This window comes from Crocuta crocuta, unplaced genomic scaffold (assembly GCF_008692635.1).
Source record: "Crocuta crocuta isolate KB4526 unplaced genomic scaffold, BGI_CrCroc_1.0 scaffold41, whole genome shotgun sequence".
NCBI lineage: Eukaryota > Metazoa > Chordata > Mammalia > Carnivora > Hyaenidae > Crocuta > Crocuta crocuta.
In genome coordinates this window covers 10,004,951-10,028,133 of record NW_027529428.1, presented here as the reverse complement: position 1 = coordinate 10,028,133, position 23,183 = coordinate 10,004,951, and the positions used below count along the sequence as shown (strand labels likewise).

General features: G+C 45.8%; 1 protein-coding gene across 1 annotated transcript in view; it reads right to left on the bottom strand.

Moving 5' to 3' along the window:
• Nucleotides 1–810: 810 nt before the first annotated feature.
• Nucleotides 811–23,183, bottom strand: part of TRPM3 (transient receptor potential cation channel subfamily M member 3) — a 494,196-nt gene continuing 471,823 nt past the window's right edge. The window contains exons 24-28 of the mRNA XM_077759293.1: nucleotides 12,026–12,176; nucleotides 11,734–11,933; nucleotides 5,416–5,440; nucleotides 4,692–4,853; nucleotides 811–3,051 (exon numbers count right to left, since the gene is read on the bottom strand). Of these exons, the coding sequence (XP_077615419.1) occupies nucleotides 1,599–3,051; nucleotides 4,692–4,853; nucleotides 5,416–5,440; nucleotides 11,734–11,933; nucleotides 12,026–12,176 (1,991 nt within the window). The 3' untranslated portion in view covers nucleotides 811–1,598. The remainder of the gene's footprint in view (nucleotides 3,052–4,691; nucleotides 4,854–5,415; nucleotides 5,441–11,733; nucleotides 11,934–12,025; nucleotides 12,177–23,183) is intronic.

Below are 23,183 nucleotides of genomic sequence, written 5' to 3'. Positions count from 1 at the left end.
AGGGATTTAAAAGTCGTAATTTCAACACCTATCAAAATCCAACATAATATAATGAACTCTTTCAATGGAACTCCTTAGCTAAGGAAAAATCCCGGTTATACCTCAAGGTATTAGAAAAGGTCCAAGCTTCTTAAGAAAGCTCTATATGCCTGTTTATATACTATATATAAACATGTTTGTGTAAATGCATATATATGTATATAAGCAGCATATACCATGGAAATCTTTGTGTGGTTTATTTGCTTTCTATTTTTGTCTATTGTATCATTTTTATAGCTCTGGATAGAAGAAAAATCTTCATGGTATGCATGGGATGATACCAAATTCCCAGTCAATTCTATGGTTATTTATGATTTGAAGCTTCCTTAAAAAGTACTCTGGAACATTTCCATAAAAAAAAAAAAAAGATGCCAGCCCTTGAAAGACTCCAATTACATTTATGCTGAGCTCAGATTAAATGGCAAAACTCTATGTATGAAAATATCCACATGTGATCAGATCTTCATGTACAAAATGGTCATGTGATGAGTGGTGTGAAGAATTTCCAGGTACATCTTGGAGATGTTCTGAAGACATGGTAGAGTCATGCAAATGATGACAGCCACACAGCGGCATGGCACATGACACTAATGGCGAGAATACAACAGGATGCCATATGGCAATTTTAGGTGAGTTCTGCCCACTATTTGTTTTTCCCTTTTCGTTCACTATCACGTACTCAGTGAGTGACTTCATTGATGACGGGTGAGGTACAAAATAAATGAAAAAATAGAAAATTATTTAATTACATTCATCCTGAGCTTGCTCGACTATACTCGAATGCCCACTGTATATAATAAACCACTTGACATTTGTTTTTAGCCTCACTTCTTCTTTCACTTTGATTGCAATACAAAAAGGCATTTCTTTTCCCTTTATTTTCTTCAGAAAAGATAAACAGTCTTGGCACCAGAAGTGAATATATAAGAGACAGGCGAACTCGGACTGTTACCTTGTTTTTTCTTTATAATGATCAATTACAGAAGTGTTGGCATGAGGAGGTGGGACGTTAGGTAGAACTGCTTGCTGCCGGCTTATACTGAATAAAAAGGATGCTCTTCATCAGTCACCAGTGATGGAGCCAATGTGAAAAGAAAACAGAATTGAAGTTTAGAATATCTCATTTGTATGCTGGCTACTTTATTTTTATCTTAGTTTGCAATTTAGCCCTGTATCCTACAACTCTTGATCATGGTCAGAATTGGAAAGATGCCTCCTGGCATGGAGAATGCTTGAAGCCCCTTCATTCCCAGAGCTCACGGCTTTCAGAAGTGACTAGTGATATACATTCATCTCAACCCTTCTTCTCCCTCTTTCCCCTCCCTGCCTGTCAAGCGTGAACACGACTTAAAGCCCCTGTGTTTGGTGCCCGGCTGGACTAAACGCCTTCCTCAATCTGTGGCCCAGAAGTCACCTTTGAGTTAACGCCTCCTGAAGCATTGCTTGTTTTGCTCAGCTAAGAATAAAGCAGGTGTGTTTCAAGGAAGGGGAACAGGTGGAGTTCGGGGAGAATTTTAGGGCTGGATTCTTGAGCCTCCTGCAGTGCTTATTAGGAAGGTTTAGTTGTGCTTGCCTTCAAAGCTGAGGAAGGCGGATGTTCTGGACAGTCTCCTCATGGACAGGCTGTCGCCTCGTCCCTCCGGCTTGGAGGACTTACTCCTCTGGAAGGGGTTTCGCAGGCTTGCTGTGTTCCGTTGCCTGTCCAGTTTGTCACTGATGGAGAAGCTCTTCCTGGTGTGTGCATATGGCGCGCTTGGCTCCTCTGCCGAGTAGCTGTTGGCGCGCTCTATCTTGGGAACTGTGATGTTATTGGACAGGGTTCTATCTGCGTTCTCACCCTCCTGGGAAGGTATCGCAATGGTGGCTCTCCGGCCTCTGGCCTCGTTCTCCTCACTGTCAGAGCTGGGGTGGCTCAGTTCTGCTTCTCGCTCAGGATGGCAGCAGGATGAATCCTCCACTTTGCCCCCAAGACCGCCAGGGAAGGTGGCCCTGTCAGCAATCGCTTGAGGGGCATTGACACATCTTGTGTCAATACAGTCTGTAATACTTGTGTATTCTGCTGTTTTCATGGGTACCCCAAAGTTGGCGTAATAGCCCCGCGAAGGAGAAAACATAAAGCTATGAGATTTCACGATGGGGGCCTCTTCTAGAAGAAAGGGTGTCGTGGCTAGGTAGCGGCTACTTTTGGAACGCTCGATGCTCTGGTACATTGGAGGGTCAGTGTCCCAGGGGTTTTGGCATTCTGGGAGGTGAGTATAGTCTGAAGAAAAAGATCTAGTGTCCATGGAGGTGATGTCCTCAAAATCAATGCTCCGGCTCGGAGGTCTGTCTGTGGGTGCAAGGGTTGCATAGGCACTGGTTGAAGGAGCCGTGGAAGGTGCCGTTGCCGAAGCGCTTGGCTCGCCTAGCCCGAGGATGTTCATGGAATTGTCCAGAGGGTCTATATCACAGTGGAGTTCATCCATGGCAGAAACATAGATGTCTATACATGAGGAAGGTCTTCTGGAGTCAGGAACAATGGCCAAGGTGTTCGCAGGGGCTGCAGGAGCTTTGGGTTCTTTTGCTACAGAGTGGGAACTAGTAGCCCGGTGGAGGCTCAGGGACCTTTCTTTAAAAAGACTTTCCAACTTTTCTATACCACCTTTGTCTTTCATATTGACTGAATAGAAAGAATGGCTTCGCATACGGGGCATTAGGGTTGGAGAAGTTGGGGACATGGTCTCCTCACCTGCAGGGTCTATACTCTCTTGGAGCTTGAAGGTGTTTCCCTCCTGGCTGTTGAAGCTGCTTTGGCGCACGATGTAGGCAGCATCCGTACAGTCTGATGAGGTCCGGGAGCGGATTTTGTTGGACTCGGTCCGCTCCAGACCTGTCAGGCGCTCCAGGGCCGTGGCCATGCGCCCAATGAGGTCCTCGAGCTGCGCCAGGCGGATGTCCACGGTCTGGAGCGAGGCCTTCATGCAGTGCTCTCTCTCGTTGACTTCCTCCAGCCGCATGGACATGTTCTCCACCCTGGGCAAGAGACAGAACGAGGGTCACTCAAGGCCGGGTTCCTCTCTGGAGAATCTAAATCTTTTCGAGCTGGACGAGGCTTTTAGAGATGATCTAATCTAGTGGTATTTATCTACCAAACCCCTTTTCCCCTCAGTAAAATTTAATGCATGATTCCAATAAATAAACACCAAAATGGAGTAGTTCTTATTGGAGTAGAATGGGGCCAAAGCACCTCATGACTTGGCTGTGACTTGGGGCAGGGTTTAATGACCTAAGTAAGCCTTAGGGTGTTGGCCTAGTCAGTCGGCACTGAAATGAGAATGGTGCATCTTGAGGACTTTGCTCAGAACCATGCAGTAGGATTTGAGAATGCAGATATTCTCCTTGCAGTGCCTAAGACTTGTAGTAGGACTGGGATTATTTTTATTTTGCACTAAAAAATTGTTACTGTTTGCTTATTTTTGAGAAGAGGGGAGGGGCAGAGAGAGAGAGGGAGACACAGAATCCAAAGCAGTCTCCAGGCTCTGAGCTGTCAGCACGGAGCCGGACACGGAGCTCCAACCCACAAACTGTGAGATCGTGACCTGAGCTGAAGTCGGATGCTTAACTGACTGAACCACCCAGGCGCTCCTTATTTTGCATTTATGTGATGATCTTTTGTTGTTGTTGCTGTTCACAATCATCTTTTCAAAACTTAGTGCCTCCGAAGGAAGTGGTACGGTCCTGTCACTGAGGCACCTGGAGTTGATCTAACCCAATCCTTTCTTTAATAAAGGAAAAGCAAACATCAAGAAATTTAACCAAGATTACGTAAAGTAATTTGTGGTAAACCTGGAGCATCTATCAATAAGTAACTATTCTACTCCTCTCTCTTTCTCTCCATGTCTCTCTGGATAGCTGATCACAGATGCCTTATATTACAGTTATTTCTAGATGTCGTGACCTTCCCCCACTGGAAATTCCTAAGGGCGTGATCTGTCTCATATTTCTTTTTCCATTCCTGTGCTGCCTGGTGTCAATAAAGGTTCATTGAGTCAATCACGGCTATGAACTTGATTTCATTTGTTTACTAGGCTGCCTGGACACCTATTTACAAAGACAGAGGCCACGTATTTAAAATAAAATTGTGCCATATTTTTCTGGGATTGACTGGGAAAGGGCAAACCAGAATCAAGCTTTGGTTTGAGCTCCAACTTTCACTTGTAAATGCCCAAAGGCAAAACTTTTGGAGACTCTAAATGAGATCCATTCACAACTTTTCTGGAGAGGATAAGGATACTTTCCCCAAACTCCCAATGTGCACAGTAAACCACGTGATTGCTGACCCTTAAAGAAACATGCCTGCATGTAGAGGATGTGCTTTACAGACAATGGTGGCCATGGGAGCTGGGTCCCCCGAGCTGTTGTGATGGTGGTGATGGGGGGTGGGGGTGGTAGCGGTGGTGGTATGTTAATAGCGGCGACACTTCAATCAGAGAAGAATACATTTCAGTGCCATGAGGCTTAAGAGGCATGTGGCTTCCCTTTCTGAGGATCTGTAGGCTTTAAAAACCAACCAACCAACCAACCAACCAACCCAAGTGGGGGTGTGTGTGATTCTCCTGCCTTAGGTTACATCTGTGCCTCTTTCAGCCACAGCCCATCCCACCCCAACTCACCTCACCCATTCTGCTCTTTTATCTTTCAGGTTGCCTTCACCCAGCCCAAGGTTCTGGACTGCCCTCGTGAGCTCTGCTTTGGAGACATCCTCCTGATGTTCCATGACCAACCCAGCACTTCCCAGGGTCTGGAACATTCTGCCACCCTGCCCAGGTGTATGCCTTCAAAGACCCGAAAACTGAAAATTGAGCAGTTGCGTATCTGGCAAACTCAATGCGCATCACCCAGTTAACACAGCTGATTCAGAAGGAAAATACCACTGTACCCTGTTTCACTTCATTCTGTGATATAAACACAGCTTGAGAAACAAATTACTTACAATAACAAGCCTGTGTGTCTTATCAACTTACAATTTACTTTGTCACCATCTAGCCTAGGCAGCTTGGTCGTGCAAGTACTGCGATTTCCTGTTCTGCAATGCAATAAGCTTTGAGTGAGTGGATAAAATACTTCCTCATTAAATTCAAGAGCAGGAGAGATGCATTTTTGTAGAACGGGACTTTCCATTTTGGATACTCCAAGTATGGAGTGCTTTAGTGTTGGCAGAGTAACAAAAGACAGGATAGTTTTCCTCTTCCTCTTTCTTTTCCTGGAGACTGGTGTATGCAGCGTTGGTATGGAAAGAGATAAAGATGCTCTTTTAGCCTGACTGCCTGAGATCACTGGTCTGAGCACTGTGAAGTATCTCCCTGCACTGTGGGAAGCTCTCTTCCTGCATCTCACCTCTCTTCAGCCCAAAGATTCAACCCTGCAGAGAGAGAAGTGGCAGATGAGAGGCAGAACTCTAAGGTACCATTAGGCAATGGAGGAGTCAGGAACTGCCTGTGGACAGTAAACAGGACACAGAAACTAAGGAGCCCAAGGGGATCAGGGAGAAGAGAGAGGAAGAAGGCAAGCAGAGAGGTGCCCTGGGGGAGTCTAAAGAGCCGAGAAAAAGAAGCATGGCCCCAGGAATGGGATGGTTGGAGGTAGTGAGGAAGACGGCTAGAACACGGGCAAGGAGCTATTCTTCACCAAAGCTCTCCTTGGTGGGCTCTCCTGTGGGCTCTGAGGTGTTCTGAAATGTAATACTTGGTGGGGTGGGGGTGGGGAATAGATGGTTTCATCCATTTTCTTCCAGATTTCTGTATGTGTTTAACCACCTCACTGTATGATCATTTAAGTGATGAACATAACGGTAGGGGTAGACTGTAGGAGTTATCAGAGAATAAAAGATCCTAGAGTCAAACTCCTATATGTTTGTTCCATAAACAGAGTGCCTCCCCTAACCTTAAAAAGAAATTCTTGAGAAGTGATTGTAAATGAGTGTGCATCACAGATACAAGTACGTGTGAGGATCAAGCCGCAAGTTTTGGGTCATGACTGTAAGTCACTAGTTGCTGACTCTGGCCAAACCACTCAGGAGAGAAAATGTAGGTAACGATGGGAAGAATTTACGGATCTAAAGGAATGCTCAAGGGGATAGATACCAGGAGTGATGAAACAAGAGAAAAAAGGAGGGAAAGGTAGGTGCTGTGTGGGCACCTTCATTCTTCTTTCCCTTTTTTGCATCTCGGCTTCATGTGGCTTCTTCAGAGTAACTGGGGGAGGGGGGCAAGCACATTAGTGAAACAGCGTGGTCCTGGGGGAAGATGTGAGATGGCTCCTGCCTCTGGATGCCCAAGAAAGTGACAGCCAGGATCCCACCAGAGGAAATTCCTGACTCAGTAGGTTGGGGAAAAAAAAAACCAAAACGTCAGCTGAGAGGTCAACTAGCCAGTATGACAAAGAAAAGAAAGGACGTTCCAAAGAAGATCCTAATGGCACAGAAAATTTCAGCCTCAAGACGCAATTTCTTAAGAATTGTTATTTTCTACAAATTCATTTTCTTTTCTGGTAACCTCAAAATGTGGCTAAAGGAGAAGTAGGAATAGAAAAAAAGAGGGTTGGCAGGCCATGTCTGTTTTAAATCTCAAATATTCACTGGAGAGCTAGCAGCAGGATGGCTATAGGATGAAGGGCCAAACCAACCCCATTATCACATGAGCCAATCACAGGGCCTCTTGGGTGGGGGGAGGGTATACTTGTACAGGGTTTCTAATGAAAGCCAATGATACAGAAGAGATAAAGTGGACTCTTGATTATCCACAGACATCTAATTTGTGACTTATTTAAGTCTTTTAGAGTCAATTCCCCTTCCCTTTGGGCCAATTATCCTTCTCATCCTCCTGAGGAAGAAAAAAAGGAGAGAAACCAAAATCTGGCTCAATCAGTGGAGATATCAATAAGATCAGCATTGGAAAAAGATATGGGTGGGAAGTGAGTAAGGCTCATCTTTTTTAGCTTATCCTGTTTTTTGATTATTCACAAGTCTCCTATATCCTAAGTTGTTCTTGTCTTCCTTGTCATGAAAATCAGAAGTTGAATACACTATTCACAGTCACATGACTATTCCTGGTTTTGGATCTAGGTGAAGTGACAAAAAGGCACAAAGCCCTTTGGCTAGGGAAAGATAAGGTTAGATAACACCAGCAACTGATGTATATCTGAGTTTGCTTAAATTGTTACTGGTGAGGAGAAAATTCAAATGCAACTTCTTCTGACAAGTGGAACTGGGTGGGGGGGAGGGGGGTCATCGGGAGGATGATCTGGAAGCTGGAAGTCAGGGGTCGGAGAACTCAATGCCTGTGGTATTGTATGAGGACAGATGCAGGGGCTCTGTGGCAGCAGAGAGCACGCCCAGTCGAGGCATTCAGCACGGAATTTAACAATCACTGTGAGCCCCTCCCAACCGCCCTTTGTGGGCAGATGTTGCGCATGAGCCAGCAGTTTGCAAGCCCTGCTTTAAATGAGGGAAAGGAACCAGAATAAAACTTCGAGCTGTGCTCACCAGAAAATGTAGGTAACTCTTAAGAAACAATGGGAAATTAAGAAACCAACTCTTAAGAAACCAATGGAGATAGGAAAACGTTTTTTTTCTGATATTAAAAGTTCCTGAGTTCTAGGAATTATGAGAGCTCGACATAAATTCTAGGCAGCATTATGGAATAGCTCAGGAGGCTGTAATTAAGCAGGTGTTTTGAGTTCTTTAAAAAGATTGGGTTCATTTAAAGGAGACTTTATGGGGTCAATATTAATCTTGTCTTGATAATCTAGACCAATACAGTAACACAGATGCATAATGTTTGTGATGGGGTATGTTGTGATTTTAGCAGGGAGGTTGACACACTGCGCTGACTGGAGAAATGTGGATACCTGGCTGGTTATTAACCAAATGAAAGATGGGTCAATATTGTCGTGAAACATGGTATTTTTGGAGTCATGCAATGTCTTGGTTCTTTCTTGATTCATCTGATCTATGCTGGCCGGCATCTGATGAATTCTACTGAAGGCATCGCAAGTACACTTATCAAGCCAACAATGAGATAAAATGAATAGGATAATATATACATTTTGTATATATATGTCTATGTGCATATATATGTGTGTATATAGGTTATATATATCATATATATGGAAAAAACAAGGGTTTTCAGGAATCAGTTCCTATGAGGTGTTAATTTTCAGAATCAGTTCCCATACAGGTGCTAATGATCTCCTGAATATTGTATTGTGCTCTTTAGATTCCATTTGGGTACAAAAACATGACTTAAGAATGATGCATTTAGGGGTGCCTGGGTGGCTCAGTTGGTTGAGCGTCCGACTTCGGGCTCAGGTCATGATCTCACGGTTCGTGGGTTCGAGCCCCGTGTCGGGCTCTGTGCTGACAGCTTAGAGCCTGGAGCCTGTTTCATATTCTGTGTCCCTCTCTCGCTCTACTCCTTCCCTGCTCATTCTCTGTCTCTCTCTCTCAAGGATAAACATTTAAAAATTAAAAAAAAAAAGAATGATGCATTTAAATTGACAATTGTGGAAGCATCTTTGCATTTCTAAATCTTCTAAAAAGATTCATGCAAGTAGGACTTGTATAAATAAGTTATAGTTTATAGGCAGTGGCTGGGGGAGGAGTATGGGTCTCACTACATGAAGAAAGCTTTTCCTCAAGGCTTTGAGCACAGCAGAGCCAACTCTGAATTTTTCTGATTTCAAATCTCTGTACTGGGGCTGTCGAACATAACAGGAAAATTGTATAATATCCTACATAGTATATAGAATGGATGTAGTTAATTGATGGAAGTGAAACATCTGTACCTATCCACATGTGTGTGTATATTATCTATCAACTATTATCTCTTATCTGTCTATCTGCTGAATGTAAATAGGACAGGAGATTTCACCTGCCACTCCACTCAGAAAGGATACGTCCTAGGGAATGTGTGAGACAGGTAATAGGGCTCCTCTATTTCCTTGGTTGATATCTGTTCTCTCAAGCACTTTGTAGTGTTTCTGTTGTGCTGACTGCAATTCTAGTGTTAAAGATTTATTCTCTGGGACGCTTACAAATGCAAAATAAACCAATACCACCACCACCACCACCACAAACCAAATCCCAAACCCACACAGGCAGAAGCGACAGAAACAGAAAGAGGCCCGGGCTTAGATTCACTTCTCTGGCACTGGGCTTCGTCCTGAGATTGCCCAGGTCCTCCAGGACCCCATCACTCCAGAAGGCTAGCTAATGCCTAAGACACGGGGAAGGGGAGCCTATAGTCTGTCCCAGGTTTCTGGGAACTGCTCTCCTCTGTCATGGTCTTTGAGGGTGGGGCTTTGAAGCCACCCAGAGAGGACTAGGACTTGGGGAAGGAGTCTCCCGGAAGTGTTTACAGCTGTGGGGAGGGAGGCGCAGGTGGAGGTGCTAGATAGTTCCTTCCTATTTTCACTGAAAGGAATTGCTGACCTGGTTCACAACATGTTCACATGTGCTGGTGTCTCATTCCAGTTCCCCAGAGAGGCAAAGGCTTCCTTGCATCTTGACACTCCCACCTCTACCTTTCTGCGCCTCAGGTCTGGGGCTTTTTGAGTTCAAAAAGCATTTCAAAATCTCCTGTACATACGCTTTGGGAATATGTTTGAGTAACGGGCAATGCGTCCACCTGGTACAGTTTTCTGGAAACCACATGGCTATATGTCCATTAATACACAGTGTTTTCAAGGCCTTTGAATGAGAGAGATTTTCAGTTTTGCAGGTTCTTCCTCTGTTTGCTGGAATATTGCTTCACATCATATCATCATAAAATGCTCTATTTTGCAATGACAGATGTGCACAAAATTTGCACATGGCTTTAAGCTTTGTCAATGTTGGCTGAGTACCCATGGATACAATCACTCACTGGCATGTGTGTATATCCGCACTTTATGTACACTGCATTCTTTAAAGACATGAAGAGCCAGGGACAGAAAAATGCCACTTATGTAATTTCTACAGTGTACAAAGTGGGTAAGCAGACAAAATGTCATTTCTTGAAAACTTGAGGTCACTGACTCATATCTTAGAAGTTTGAATCATATCAACTAAAATCATCATTATGCCTTTTCCCACTATTTATAATAGTTCCGTCTTCATATCTCAAATGCTTACAATTTAAAGTTACACCAATACCTTGTAACAGTCTGCATGTTCTTTATAAAAGTGGGTCCCAAATGCTGCTTTTTAAGTTTATTTATTTTTGGTGGGGGGAGTATATAAATGAATGAATGAGTGGGGCAGGGGCAGGGGCAGAGAGAGGAGACAGGGAATCCCAAGTAGACTCCACACTGTCAGCATGGAGCTCGAAGTGGGGCTGAATCTCACAAACCGTGAGAACATGACCTGAGCTGAAATCAGGAGTCAGACATTTAACTGATTGAACCACCCAGGTGCCTCCTCCCCCAAATGCTGGGTTTTGAACATGCCATCCCAGAATGAAGTTTGTATTAGGCCACAGCAAAATGAGAAAAATAAGGAAATATAGATTTATTTTCATAAAGCTAGACTTATTAATTTTCAAGGACTCTCTTCTTTGTATTTTGGGATTTTTTNAATATCGGGTAGGCTGATTCATAACTGATACAGCCGCAGAAAGAGCCCAGTGGAAATCTGAACCTTTTTCCCCTCTAAGCTTTCTATGTGCCTAAATTTGTGTTTCTGGTGGAAATAGTGAATTCTGGAATCCTCACTTCCCTTCAACTCTCTAATTTTAATGTCTAGAAAGGAGTTGGGCATTGCTTTGTTGGAGAAGTTGTTAAAAGCTCCAGACTTAGAGAGAGTCAGTTGATGAAGTGGTTTTAAACTTTAGAGCACTAACTAGTGTCACCAAGAGGTAATTCCTGGGCCACAATCCTCAAGGCTCTGGTTCAGTAGATTTACTATAGGAGTCTATTTGACAGACACTTTGAGAAACCACAGAAACTTGCTTGTATGGGGCTGGGTTCCCAATGGTAATTAACTCTGGGTGGTACTAAGGGGCATTTAGGAAATCTGCAGGAACTGTTATATTCAATGTATGGAGGCCGGAACTGCTAAATCTTCTGCCATGTGTGGGACACTCCCATACGTTGAGGAATTATTCCATCCCAACGCCAATAGAACCTCCTTGTAGAAACACTGGGTAGAAGGTGGATGGTGAGGAGTTTTCTGTTTTTCCTTTGACTAAAAGAAAGCAGGGCAAACAGCCATAACCCTAAGGCTTGGGGAATGTCTAAGTCCTGAAAACAAAATGATAGGTCCAGACACGATAATGAAAAAAATCAGACTTAGTCACCTGCAACCCAACTAAGCCCATGTCATGATCCTTACATTATACATAATATAGCACTGGGAGCATATGGCTATGGAGGATATATTTTGGGGTGGGACCTCGGGACAGGAAGACGCTTACAGTCTGTGGAGGTGCTAGAAGAACCCTGCCAGAGACTGGTTTTATTCACTAAGAAAGACGGGAAGCTACGAATGCTCCATTTCAGCCTCTGGTGTCCCCACACAGCACTGTTTCCCATAGAAATGGACCCTCCCACGCCTCCCCAAGGGTTCTGAGCTGCCCACAGTCTGCTGGATGCAGGAGGAACCGGAGGGCACGTGGTCCTAGGTGACCGCCTGCACGGTGTAGGAGGAGGTCCCGCCCAGGGCTGTCCCCCGAAGCTTACTCAAGCCATAGTCCCTCTCATCCGGGTCGCTCTCGTGTTTTCTCCATCGGCAGCACACATGCTGGAATATCATGGTCATGTGGCTAAAGATGATCAGAGGTGGGGGCAGAACCGGCCTCTCATGGAAAGTCATGATGAGCTGATACCTCTGAAACTTCCACACTTGGTTGGATATCGATTTTACCTCGAAAAATGTATTGCTGAAATAGAGATGGGAGAGAATTAAGCGAGAAGCCCTACTCCCTCAGCCCCTCCCCCCCCCACCATGTCCTCTGGGGAAGGACTCACTCACTTAAAGACAGCGATGAGCAGGTTGACCAGCAGGATGTTGGCCACTAACAGGTAGCAGGCCATGATGGCCGGAACGATCCAGGCGCCTGTCTTGCAGGGGGGCAGCTGGATGATTTTGCCATCCTCCCGGGTCTCATTCTGTCCGCAGGGAGCTNAAACAAACAGAAAAAAAATAAAAGAACTCTAAAAAGCCAAAAGAGAAAAATGAAAGCACGGTGAACAGCTCACGGGTACCAGAAGGGAGCTGCTTCTGCCTTCCCTGGAGTTGTCATGGGGACGTGAATGAGGTGTGGACCCCTGCTTGTCCACCGTGTCCCTTGCCCCCGACCTGTAGTGACAGGCACTTGCTGTCGTGAGGAAGCCCGGTGAGGGCTTTTCTGGGGACTGCCCCGGGGGTGCAGAGTCTCACTGTCCCTTCAAGTTACTTCCAAAATGTGCTGTGCAGGCCACCACCTACAGCCGTAAGAACACGCACAGAGGGGCTACTGACTGGAAATTGACACAAGGGCGGCAGTTAATCGCTGCAGGAAACAACCCCGGGCCCTGAGTTAATGATCTGCAGTCTCCGTGTGGTAGGGGTAAAACAGGGCGGAGCCTTGGGAAGTATTTCCAGGGCTGGCCACTCGGCTCCTGATGGACGGTATTCCCCGGGGCAGGGGTGGGGGGCTGACGAGAGGAGGGGGGCTGATGAGAGGAGCGGGCCCGGACTCTGGAGCCCTTAGCTCCCTGCTTTCCTCCAGGAGCATTTCCTTTCCAAAAATGTGTTTTTCAGGGCAAAGGGCACAGAACCCAACTGCACTGAACAAATGGGCAAATGGGGAAAGAAAAGTTCTGGAGGTGGGGGTGACGGGAAAGGTGATGTGTGGGACTGGATGAGCATGAGTAATGTGCTAACGAAGCCTGCCTGGAGTTTCCAGGTAAATTCAGGGGGAAAGCAAAACCTTGACATAGCTCCTTAGTGCTGCACTGACAACATGGCCTGGGAGTGAGATCACGCCCTTAGGTGCCAAGGGGTAGGGGAGGTCCCCCTCCCTCTCCAGCTGCCTTATGCTGGTTTCACAATAGGGTGTATCTGGGGGTGTCTGGGTGGCTCAGTTGGTTAAGCATCGGACTCTTGATTTCAATTCCGGTCATGATCTCACGGTTCATGAGATCAAGCCTTGCATGGGGCTCTTAGCTGACAGCAGGGAGCCTGCTTGGGATTCTCTCTTTCTCTCTCTCTGCCCCTGTGCACATGCACTCTTTCTCTCAGTCTCCATAGCCATAGGCAGCTTCTGAAGATCTGCCAGGAAGGTTTGCAAAGTAGACACAGAACCTCGCCTGGAGTATCTGGCAAGGGGAGTCCATTCCCTTCATCAGAGCTACCGTTACTACGCTGTGTGCTCCACTGTGGTTCTCAACCCTGGCTGCATAGAGGAGCTTTAAAATACGCCAGTGCCCTGCTCCACCTCAGACACTGGACTCCGAATCTCCAAAGGGGGTTTCCAGGTATTAATATTTCTTACAAAGCTTCCCAGGTAATTCTCCAGTGCCACCAAAGTGAGTCCACTGACCTAGAATTAGGCTGGAAAGATGACATGATTTTTGATATGCTGTCAAGTCCAAAATGCATGCTCTTAGCCTAAGAGAGTTTTAATGACGTCAAGACACCAAGACCCTGTTTTTAGGGCTGGAAATGATGGCCAAAGTGCTTCCTTCAGATCTGCCGGCCAGGTGATGGAGTGTGGGAGTCAGGTGTGTCCAAATAGTCGGCATCACTTTTATTATTGGCAGTGGGGGCACTAACCACACAAGAGAGCCCTGTGGAGGATCCTGTTCATTTACTCCCTTGGGAGGAGACCCCAGTGATGGAGGCCCCCACTGGCTCTAGGATGAAGTCCAAATTCTGAGAGTGGCTGGCCCAGGGCCATCTCTTGCCACTTCCTGCCCTTCCCTCACAGCACAAACTGGCATGAGCCTCTTGCAGTTCCTAGAAATGCCATGCTCTCTCTTGGTTCCTGTCAGCCATGCTTCGTTTGCTTCCAGAAGGCCCCTCTGAAACCTCCCTCTCTCCCATGCTCCACCTGGGTGAATCCTGGTTGTTTTTCAATGTTCACTTAGCCTTCTGGAGCCCACCCAGCTCACTTTCTGCCCCTTTCCAGCCTGGACTGGGGTAGGTACTGACAGGGACTCTCTGCCTGGCCAAACTCCACTCAGGCTGCTCTGTACTCTTCGTCAGCGAGGCCCCGACGTCTGTCTGTACCTTGCAGGATTGTCCCTTCATTGAAAGTTTCAGCAAGACTCCTGCTAAGTCGGTTCAGCCAGAATTCCCACCCTCAATAGCTCACTACCATTGCTATCTGACCAGTTTTCTCATCCTCCACCCCCTGACTGATGTCTGAGCACCTAGCAGCCTGGTATGGTCAGAACCCTTTACCTTGGTATTTCTTCTTCATGATTTCCCATCTTCTGACCCACACCCTGCTCCTGGCTATAGATTCCTAAGCGCTGCATTCAGAGTTGGACATGATCTCTTTCTCCTGCCACAAAACTGCATTGTAGTAGCCCTCCACCCCGTTGAGTAAAGTCTTTCTTGCCATCTTCCCCAGGAAATGCTGACCCTGGTTCTTTATCTGGGATTCTCAAAAGTGAAGGGCAGTAGAGACTGAGAATATACGTGTGGGGGAAAGCACAGCGTGTGCCAGCCTCCGTGCTGGGCACTTCACATCGGCCACTGCATGTCCGCTTCCCCGGAGCTCTGTAAGAAATGTATTCTATTTGCTTCAGGGTTGGGAAAACACGTGCCAAGGGGTGACATGCCTTACCCAAGATCACATAGCTAATAAGGCATAATGCCAGAACCATTCAAACATTCATCCAAAAAATACTAAGTTCTTGTTATGCGCCAGCGGACCTGCTACTGGGATGCAGTTATGAATGAAGCAGAAGTGAGTCCTGTCTTCTCTTTGACCCCAGAGCTTGTACTCTGATCTCATGTGGCCTTTCCAATGTCGTAATACATAATCATGATAGTGACCACCTATTGCATGCTTGAATATAAGGCCCTGGGGCCCCTCGGTGGCTCAGTCAGTCAAGTGTCCAATTCTTGATATCGGCTCAGGTCATGATCTCATGGTTTGTGAAATCGAGCCCTGCATAGAGCTTTTTGCTGATGCTCAGAGCCTGCTTGGGATTCTCTCCCTCTCTCTGCCCCTTCCCTGCTCTCTCTCTCTCTGTCTCTCTCTCAAAATTAAAAAAATAAAATAAAAATAAGGCCCTGTGCTGTTAGCTTTACTTATATTGCCTTATTTTAATATTGACAATATTTTGACACCATATTCTTATCCCCATTTTACAGAAATGAGGCTCAGAAAGCTTCAGTGTCTCTGCCAGGATCTCAAAGACAGAACAGTCAGGAGGTCCATGCAAGCCTCCTTACTACAAAGTTTCCTCTGTGCTTCTGAAGAGCAAGCCAATACAGGGTTGAGGGGAGTCTTTCACTTATGAGCAAATGTAGAGACAAGCTGATAGACATCTGAATTTTTCTGGTTTCCAACAACATGAATAATGGCCTGAGCTGTTCAGATGCAGTAACAAATGTACAGGACACTAAAATTCAGAATGTGGAGAAGGAAATTTGATTCACATTATAGGTATCAGGTGAAGGCAACCATGTCATGAAGATTAAGATGCATGTCCTTTTGATTTCCTCCTATAATATATGGGGAAAAGAAACTTTTTAAAAAATGCACATAATACCTTTTTCCCAAGTGTAAGAGAAATTTAAAATGAAATACTAGGCAGTGTTTGATATAATCAGCATCTTCCTTAAAAATATGATGAAGAAGAATATTTCCTGAAGATTGTTCCTTCCCTTCCTGTCTGAAGAAATGTCTCAAAAGCTTATTCCAGATCACAGGCAATGGAATAAAGAGCTTAGTTGAGTGTATGACTACATTTATCCTATTTTTTTTTAAAGAAAGGATTTTCAACTAAAAATCCATCTTGAAAAGATAACAGGACAAAGAGGATTTCTCCATTTCCTTTTGAAAATCCATATAGTTTGCCAGAGGATTTAGAATTCCATTAGCGCAGCCCCTGTGGCTTACTCCAAGAATGAACTAGATTTAGATGGCTTTGCTCTTGGCCTTTTCTGACACAACACTTTTTTTTGGGGGAGGGGGGAGACAACTGGAGATGCCTTCCTTCATATGGCTACATCTTTCTAGAAAGTTCCTGATCTAAAAGTCCTAGATGGTGGTGGAGGCAGACAGAAGTTTTCATTTTGGAAGTGAGAGGCACTTTCTACTCCTTTCAGGAGGCTGCCATCTATGTCTTCTAGTAGCGGAGGACCGGAAGAGCAGAGGTCACCGAAAACTAGGGAAGCTCCAGCATTGTGGAATCAAAAGCACCAGCCTCCAGCTCTGCCCTTTACTTCTTCTGTAGTTCATTTCTTTTCCCTCCCCCTAACCGAACGGGTAGGTAAGAGGCAAAGTAGCAGTGGCCAGGCACAGAGGTGACCATCAGGGTGAAGGGAGGGGCCTCAGCTCCTTCATCTGTGAAAGGAGGTACTAGGTCCACTGATATTCCCTATAGCGTAATGCCCACACCCCAACGCAGGAAGTCCAAGACTGATTTTAGAATACAGGAACCGGGCACTAAAGAACACCGAACTGGACACTGAGAAACTGATGACCTTTTCAAGTCCCTTCCGATCTTCCTGACTCCATCAGGGAGAATACGTCAGTTTGAGGATAACATTTCTTTAACACTTCCTTCACATTTGCTGAACTCCCTTATTAGGGAAAACTGGGCAGGCTCAAGGCTCAAACATCTGGACATCATTTCATAACAATGTGGTTGTCATTCTGTTTATTTTGTGGTTATCTTTTATTTATGTCAAATCATGCTGATTTTCCAATTTATGGCTGTGATGATAACATTTTTAAAAATAATTTAGGTTTTAAAAATCAGCCAATTTCACTAAAACCATTAAAGAGTAGAGCACATTTTTACAAAGCAATGAGTGGTTTACGTGACTGACAGATGGAAAATGCTGGGCTAGATGATCTCCAAGCCCATCTAGTCCTGATCTTCTATTACGTTATGGTTCTGGGATGGAGAAGACCAGACCAGAATAACTTCTAGACCAGATCATCTATCCCTGGATAGAGGAGCCTGGAAGTCACTTGTAGAAGCCTTATTCTTTCCACTCCTGGCCAAAAGCAACCAAATAATTAGCCCTCACTGCAAGAAATGGAAACCAGCCACCATGGGGGCGGGGGGAAGGATGTAGATGACAAAGCCTTTAACTCCTTAAGACTTCTGGTCTACTTGCTGTTTGCACACAAGCTCAACCTTGAGCTACCTAAAAAGCACTATTAAACTGAATATGCCTTATTTTTAATTCAGTGAACTAGAAAGCAGGATGTCACAAGCCTGGGTATGTTGTGTGTAAGACGGGGGGGGGGCATGCATTATGGGGGTAAAAGGGAGAAAAATTCAATTCCCTCTGCTATCTTGGTTCTGTGGCTTTGCAATTCTATGCATGTAGCTTTATCTGGAGACAAAATTGTCATTTTTGGCTATTTTTTGAGAGGCATCAAAACTCTAACCTTGGTGGTTCATTATTTGGGATCTGGAACTAATATCAGAAAGAGTCTGTGCACCTCTTGCTGGGGAAGGGTACAGCCTGATGGCACATGTCACTGCGTTTGTTGCCATGACACACTGGATTGGCTGCATTAATAGCTCCAATTTCTCTCCTCCCCCATATCCAAACTCCTCTGCCATACAGTTAGACAGCTTCTCTTACTAAATAGGTAGAAAATGATTTCTTTGCTCCTTGATTCTGAGTTTGGCCATACGGCCAATGGGATGATGGCAAATGTGCATACAGAACCTAGAAGAGAAAAAACCCTTGAGTGTTTCTGTTTCTGCCCTTCCACCTCATTCAGAACCCTGAGGAACGTGCCTGAGCCAGCCTGCTGGAGGATGAAATACATAGGCTCGTGATTCCAATCATTTCTGTTGTTGGAGCTCAGGCTCTTCTGGATCCACTGAAAGCCAGCTGATTGCCTGGCATGTGACCGAGCCCAGCTAAGACCAGAAGAACCTTCCAGCCAACCCACATCCACCTGAGCTCAATACATGCTTATAGCTATAAGCCACTGCCTTTGGGGGTGGCTAGTCCTACAGCATTATCAATAGGTAATGTCCATATCGATGGCCAATAGATAATGTCAATACATATATACATGCTCAGCTTCCTCTGTGCTGCTCACAGCTACGAAAGGCAGCTTAAGACAAAGCTGGTGGACAAATTCAGGTGGACTAAGCCCTTCACCTTCCCCCTCCCAACCCCCCGTTCAGGGCCATTCCCATCATTACCCAAGGAGGAGAGAATTCACCGAATGGCCAGTAACTAACCAGACTCTGTCGAGAACTTACACTGAGGGGCAGCACATTTAGGGAGATGACACCAGGAACTTAACTTAACTGTCACATGGAGTCAGACCATGTTAGGTATGTAAAAGTGAAGCAGGGCATCTGAGAGAAGGAGCTGAGAATGAGGGAATGACAGAAAGGGGAGAAACAGGGAGAAAACTGATGGATTGAGATTGGAGGGAAGTGGTGAGAAAGGCAGACGAGAGTGGTCATGTCTTCAGATTCTGGCATCCCCAAACCACTTCCAGTTTCATTTCCAGTCAACTCGCGTCATGCTTTGTTTCCTGTCTTTCAATGTCTCTGAGGTTTCCTCTTACACACGTACAGCCAGCCTTTCTTGATTTAATCTGGTTTGAGTGGGTTTTGTTTTCTTGCAGTTAACATTTTTCTCTAGTTGAGGATAGCTGTTAACACCTTAGAGAGAATCAGCTTCTCAGGCCAGTAGTTTCATCAGAGGAGGCAATGATCCAGAGTGCCGGGAATTTATGGCAGTTGGGGAGGGAGTTCAGGGAAAGGTTGGAAGTACAGAAATAAGAAGCATTTAACTTACAATTTCACAGAGGGCTCACCTCCTTCCTTTTGATATTTGCCTACACAAACTACAATTAGATGACCGTTTTTCCTCTTCAAAAGCAACAAAAAATTCCAGAAAAAAATCAAATAAGTGACTTATTCTCTCAGATCTTTGCACCACCATCCACCTCCACTGTAGTTCTTGACTGCAAGGCTTTTAAAAAATGTTTATTTATTTACTTTGAGAGAGGGTGTGTGCTCGCACACCTGTGAGTGGGGGAGGGGCAGAGAGACAGGGAGACAGAGAATCCCAACCAGGCTCTCTATTGACAATGCAAAGCCCAATGTGGGGCTCCATCTCACGAACCATGAGATCAAGGCCTGAGCTGAGATTAAGAGTTGGATGCTTAACTGACTGAGCCACCGTGGTGCCCCTTGGCTGTGAGGTTCTTGTCACAGCTGCTCATGGGGCAACAATAACCCGTCCAGAAGTACGCAGGCAGGAAGAGGTGTTCCTTCCATTGCAGATGCAGGGAGCTTGATTCTGCCCTCACTGCCTTAACGGCGGAAGGTCTCCCCACTGGGTCCACACCACCTTAGGTATCATGCCGCGTGTTAAGGAATATGCTTCTTGTTTTTGTTCAGAAAGGGATTGTGTGATTTGTCAGGAACCCATACATCTGTTCTCTAAGGTATCTGAAGAGGGAAGATCCAGGGTCTTCCTCAAGAGGGAGTGTCTTCTAAAAAGACGAACCAGCAAGCGTGCACCAGGGATTTCTGTGCTGGGAAGGATTAGTCCAGTGAGCTGGACTGTGAATATCTCTATGTGGACATACATCACGGACGCTAAGCTCTACCGGCTCCACAAAAATGATCCATGGCTCCTGCCGATTCCCACTGGATTGTGCCCCCAGAGTTATATGACATCAAGGGAAACCATCAATGTGGCCCCAGGTATTTAGTAATACATTTATGAGCAAACACAAGTTCCTGCTGACATTATTTACAAATTCTCTGGTAAGCGACAATGCAGGAAATCCATTTATACTCCCCTCTCAGTGCCCCTGGCCGCTTACTGCCCAGGCTCTGTCCCCCTGGCCCCCTCTCCTACTACTTTAGGGCCAGGCTGCCTGCTTGTCTCTGCTTACTGTTAAAACGGGAGCTTTCCACACTTCAGTGGATGCTCCTCAAATAGCAAAAGAATCCGGATCGTAGTCCGTCCACCTTCTGCTCAAACCTAAACTCCCGCTGGAGGGCTCACTGGTTCCCATCACTTACTGCCATGCGGTGAGTCCAACTGCAGACTGAACATAAGCATCATTATGATTCTAATACACGGCAGGGTGGCAGTACGTCTGCATGTAGTGGGTTAACAACTCTTCTCTCCCAGGGCTACACTGACACATACCTGAGAGGAGTTATCTGTTAAAAATAAGAAACTCGGAAGCTGATCAAATGGAGAGGCAAGCTGGGGGTTGGGGCACAGAATAGGGCAGCATGGCAAGACCAGTCTGCTCTTAATCGTGGTTTCCGCATTTTAAATAGTCACATCACTGTACATTTCCTGCTAGGGGACCTACCCATAAACAGATCTGTCTTGTTGATTCATTCTTTGAAGTAACTAAACACAAGGCGCTAACCATGGGTGGGTGCAGCGTGAGTCCTAGATCTGATATTTTGCCATCTGGGTACTACTGAGTAGGTCAATTAATGTACCTGAGCCTCAGTTTCCTCATGCCTAAGCCTGACATCAGAATAATGGAAATAATATTAATGACGATGATGACGATACATGTCCAGCTTGCCCCATCATTCAGGTATTTATAGAGCCCCTACTATGTGCCAGACACTGTTCTAAGTGCTTGGGATACACCGGTGATGACACACCAGAGATCCCTGCTTCCCATAGGCTGTGCTGGGAAAGCGGTGGTGGTGGCGGGCGGGCAGAAAATAAACCATGGCATAATAACTAAGTAAAATAAATGCTATGCTAGTAGGTGATCAGCGGTATGGAAGAAATGAGAAAGGCAGGGCAAGAAGGATCGGAGGGCATGTAGGTGGCTGGGGGGCCACACTGAGAAGGTTGGGGGAGGAGCAGGTGAGGGTGTTGGCTCAGAGGCTCTCTGGGGATGGGGTGCTCCAGGCAGCAGTCACTGGCAGGGCAAAGGCCCTGGGGTAGACACATGCCTGCTGCATTCTGCAAGCCATGGCCAAATTCTTATGTCAGAAGTAGTGCAGGGCACAGTAGCTGGAGAAGAGGAAAGAACATTAAGGGGTGGAAGGGGTGCAACACACAGGGACCTTGGGCGGGACCTCCCCGGATCCAACCAGATAGTGAGAAGGTGCTACCATTATCTGTGATCCTTACTGGCTCTACTAAGGAAACAGTAATTCCCCTTCACCCATTTTTAGCTCTTGCCTGAAGGTTTCTTGTTCTACTAAGTAAGCCCTCTCTTTATGATTTTTCCTTTTTTTCTTAATTGATCCCCAGTGCCCTGAAATGAATTAGGGGCCAAACCCCTGTCCCCAGGTGGGAAGACTAAGGCCAGCTGAACTTTGGTCTTCCACATTCTGCAGCAGAGACTCTCAGACTCCCTGTGCACCTGCCTGTCTGAAAGAAAGGGGGTGGTTATGAAAACAGGTGCCTGGGCTCACACAGGTTTTCCCTCAGTCCCACCCACGTGAAGAGTTGGCCTTCGGTTACCTGCCACGCAGCAGCCTGCTTAGGGAAAGCTGATTTCTAATCGGATTTGAGCAAAATCACCTTTCATATAAAGACAGAAGCGATGCCCAGTGCGAGGCTGGGGGAGGGGACAGGGTGTGCACTGATGGCTTCAGAACACAAGCCTACCTTTTCCCAAAACGGCTAACTTCCCATGCTTGCTTCTTACTGCAAACTGCTGGACCCACTGTGTCAAAGGACAATAAGCTCAGATATGGGAAAATCACCTGTGTTCCTTAAATATCTTAACCTTTCCTGGCTCAGGACACCCAACCTAAAGCTGTAGCCAGCAGTTAGTCTGAAAGATGAGTAGACAGTTTTACTCCGCAGTGGTGGGTTTAAATTCACATTTCCTTTCTTTGTGAAGATAGGAAGGCTCTTTCTTTTTTTTCTTAGGTGAGATAGATGGTATATTTTTTTATTTAGAGAAAGAGAGAGAGAAAATTCCAAGCAGGCTCCATACCATCAGCGTAGAGCCCCATGAAGGGCTCCAACTCACGAACCGTGAGATCATGACCTGAGCCTAAAGTCAGACAATTAACTAGCTGAGCCACCCAGGGGCCCTAAAATAGATGGTTTATATCACATCTGTATCTTCCTCTTAGACCTGGATGCTCTCGCCCCCTCCCTTCAACCAAGATGCTGCTGTTTTCTCAAAAGAACAACTGAGTTGATCATGTTGGTTAGAGCACTGGAAAATAAGATGACTTCACTTGGTCATTGCATGAAGTACAAACTAGTGAGGAGACAGCTCGCCTATTATTTGTTTGTTTTAAAAAACACAGCCATCCCATTTTTAACAAGCTCATGTTTCATGCAGCTCCACTCTCAGTAATGCTGTGTGGTGGCATTTCCTTGGATCATGCTGGTCTGAAGAGACCTTCGGGAACATCTGAACACTAAACTACAAACAGTGTAAAATTGGCTGGTTTCTGAGTCCTACATGGAAAAGGAACACGTTAGGCTTTCCTCATCTCTCCCTTGCCTAATTGTGAAACAAAGGCTGTTCTCAGGGCTCTGGTGGGCCAGCTTGTGGGATGCAAGCTTGGGGGATTTGTAACTGAATGTTCTGTCTCTCTGTCCCTGTATCTTGTACAGCCATTTAATCAAAACAGGATGATTAATACACAGGCTCTGTGCTGCATGCTCAGTGATGACACATCTACATGTGTGTGCCAGCACAGCCACGCCCAAAGAGGTTGAAGAGAGGTGTGAGCTAAAAGAAAGTAGTGGGGTCAAGTTGATTGCTTGACTGCTAAGTTAGCTAACAGGATATAGAGGAGTAGCCTCCTGTATGCATTTAATGTCTGGCCTATAATCAAATCCCAGTGCAAGATGCAATTCTACTTGAGGTGACATAAAACCAATGTCCAGTGGGGTGAGCGATGAGAGTGATCTTTGTTCCTTGGGGTCACAACAGGACATGCCAACGTGGACAGACATAAGGTGAATGGCCAAGTGTTTATCTATGACCTTTCAAAGAACAGCGTTGACAGGG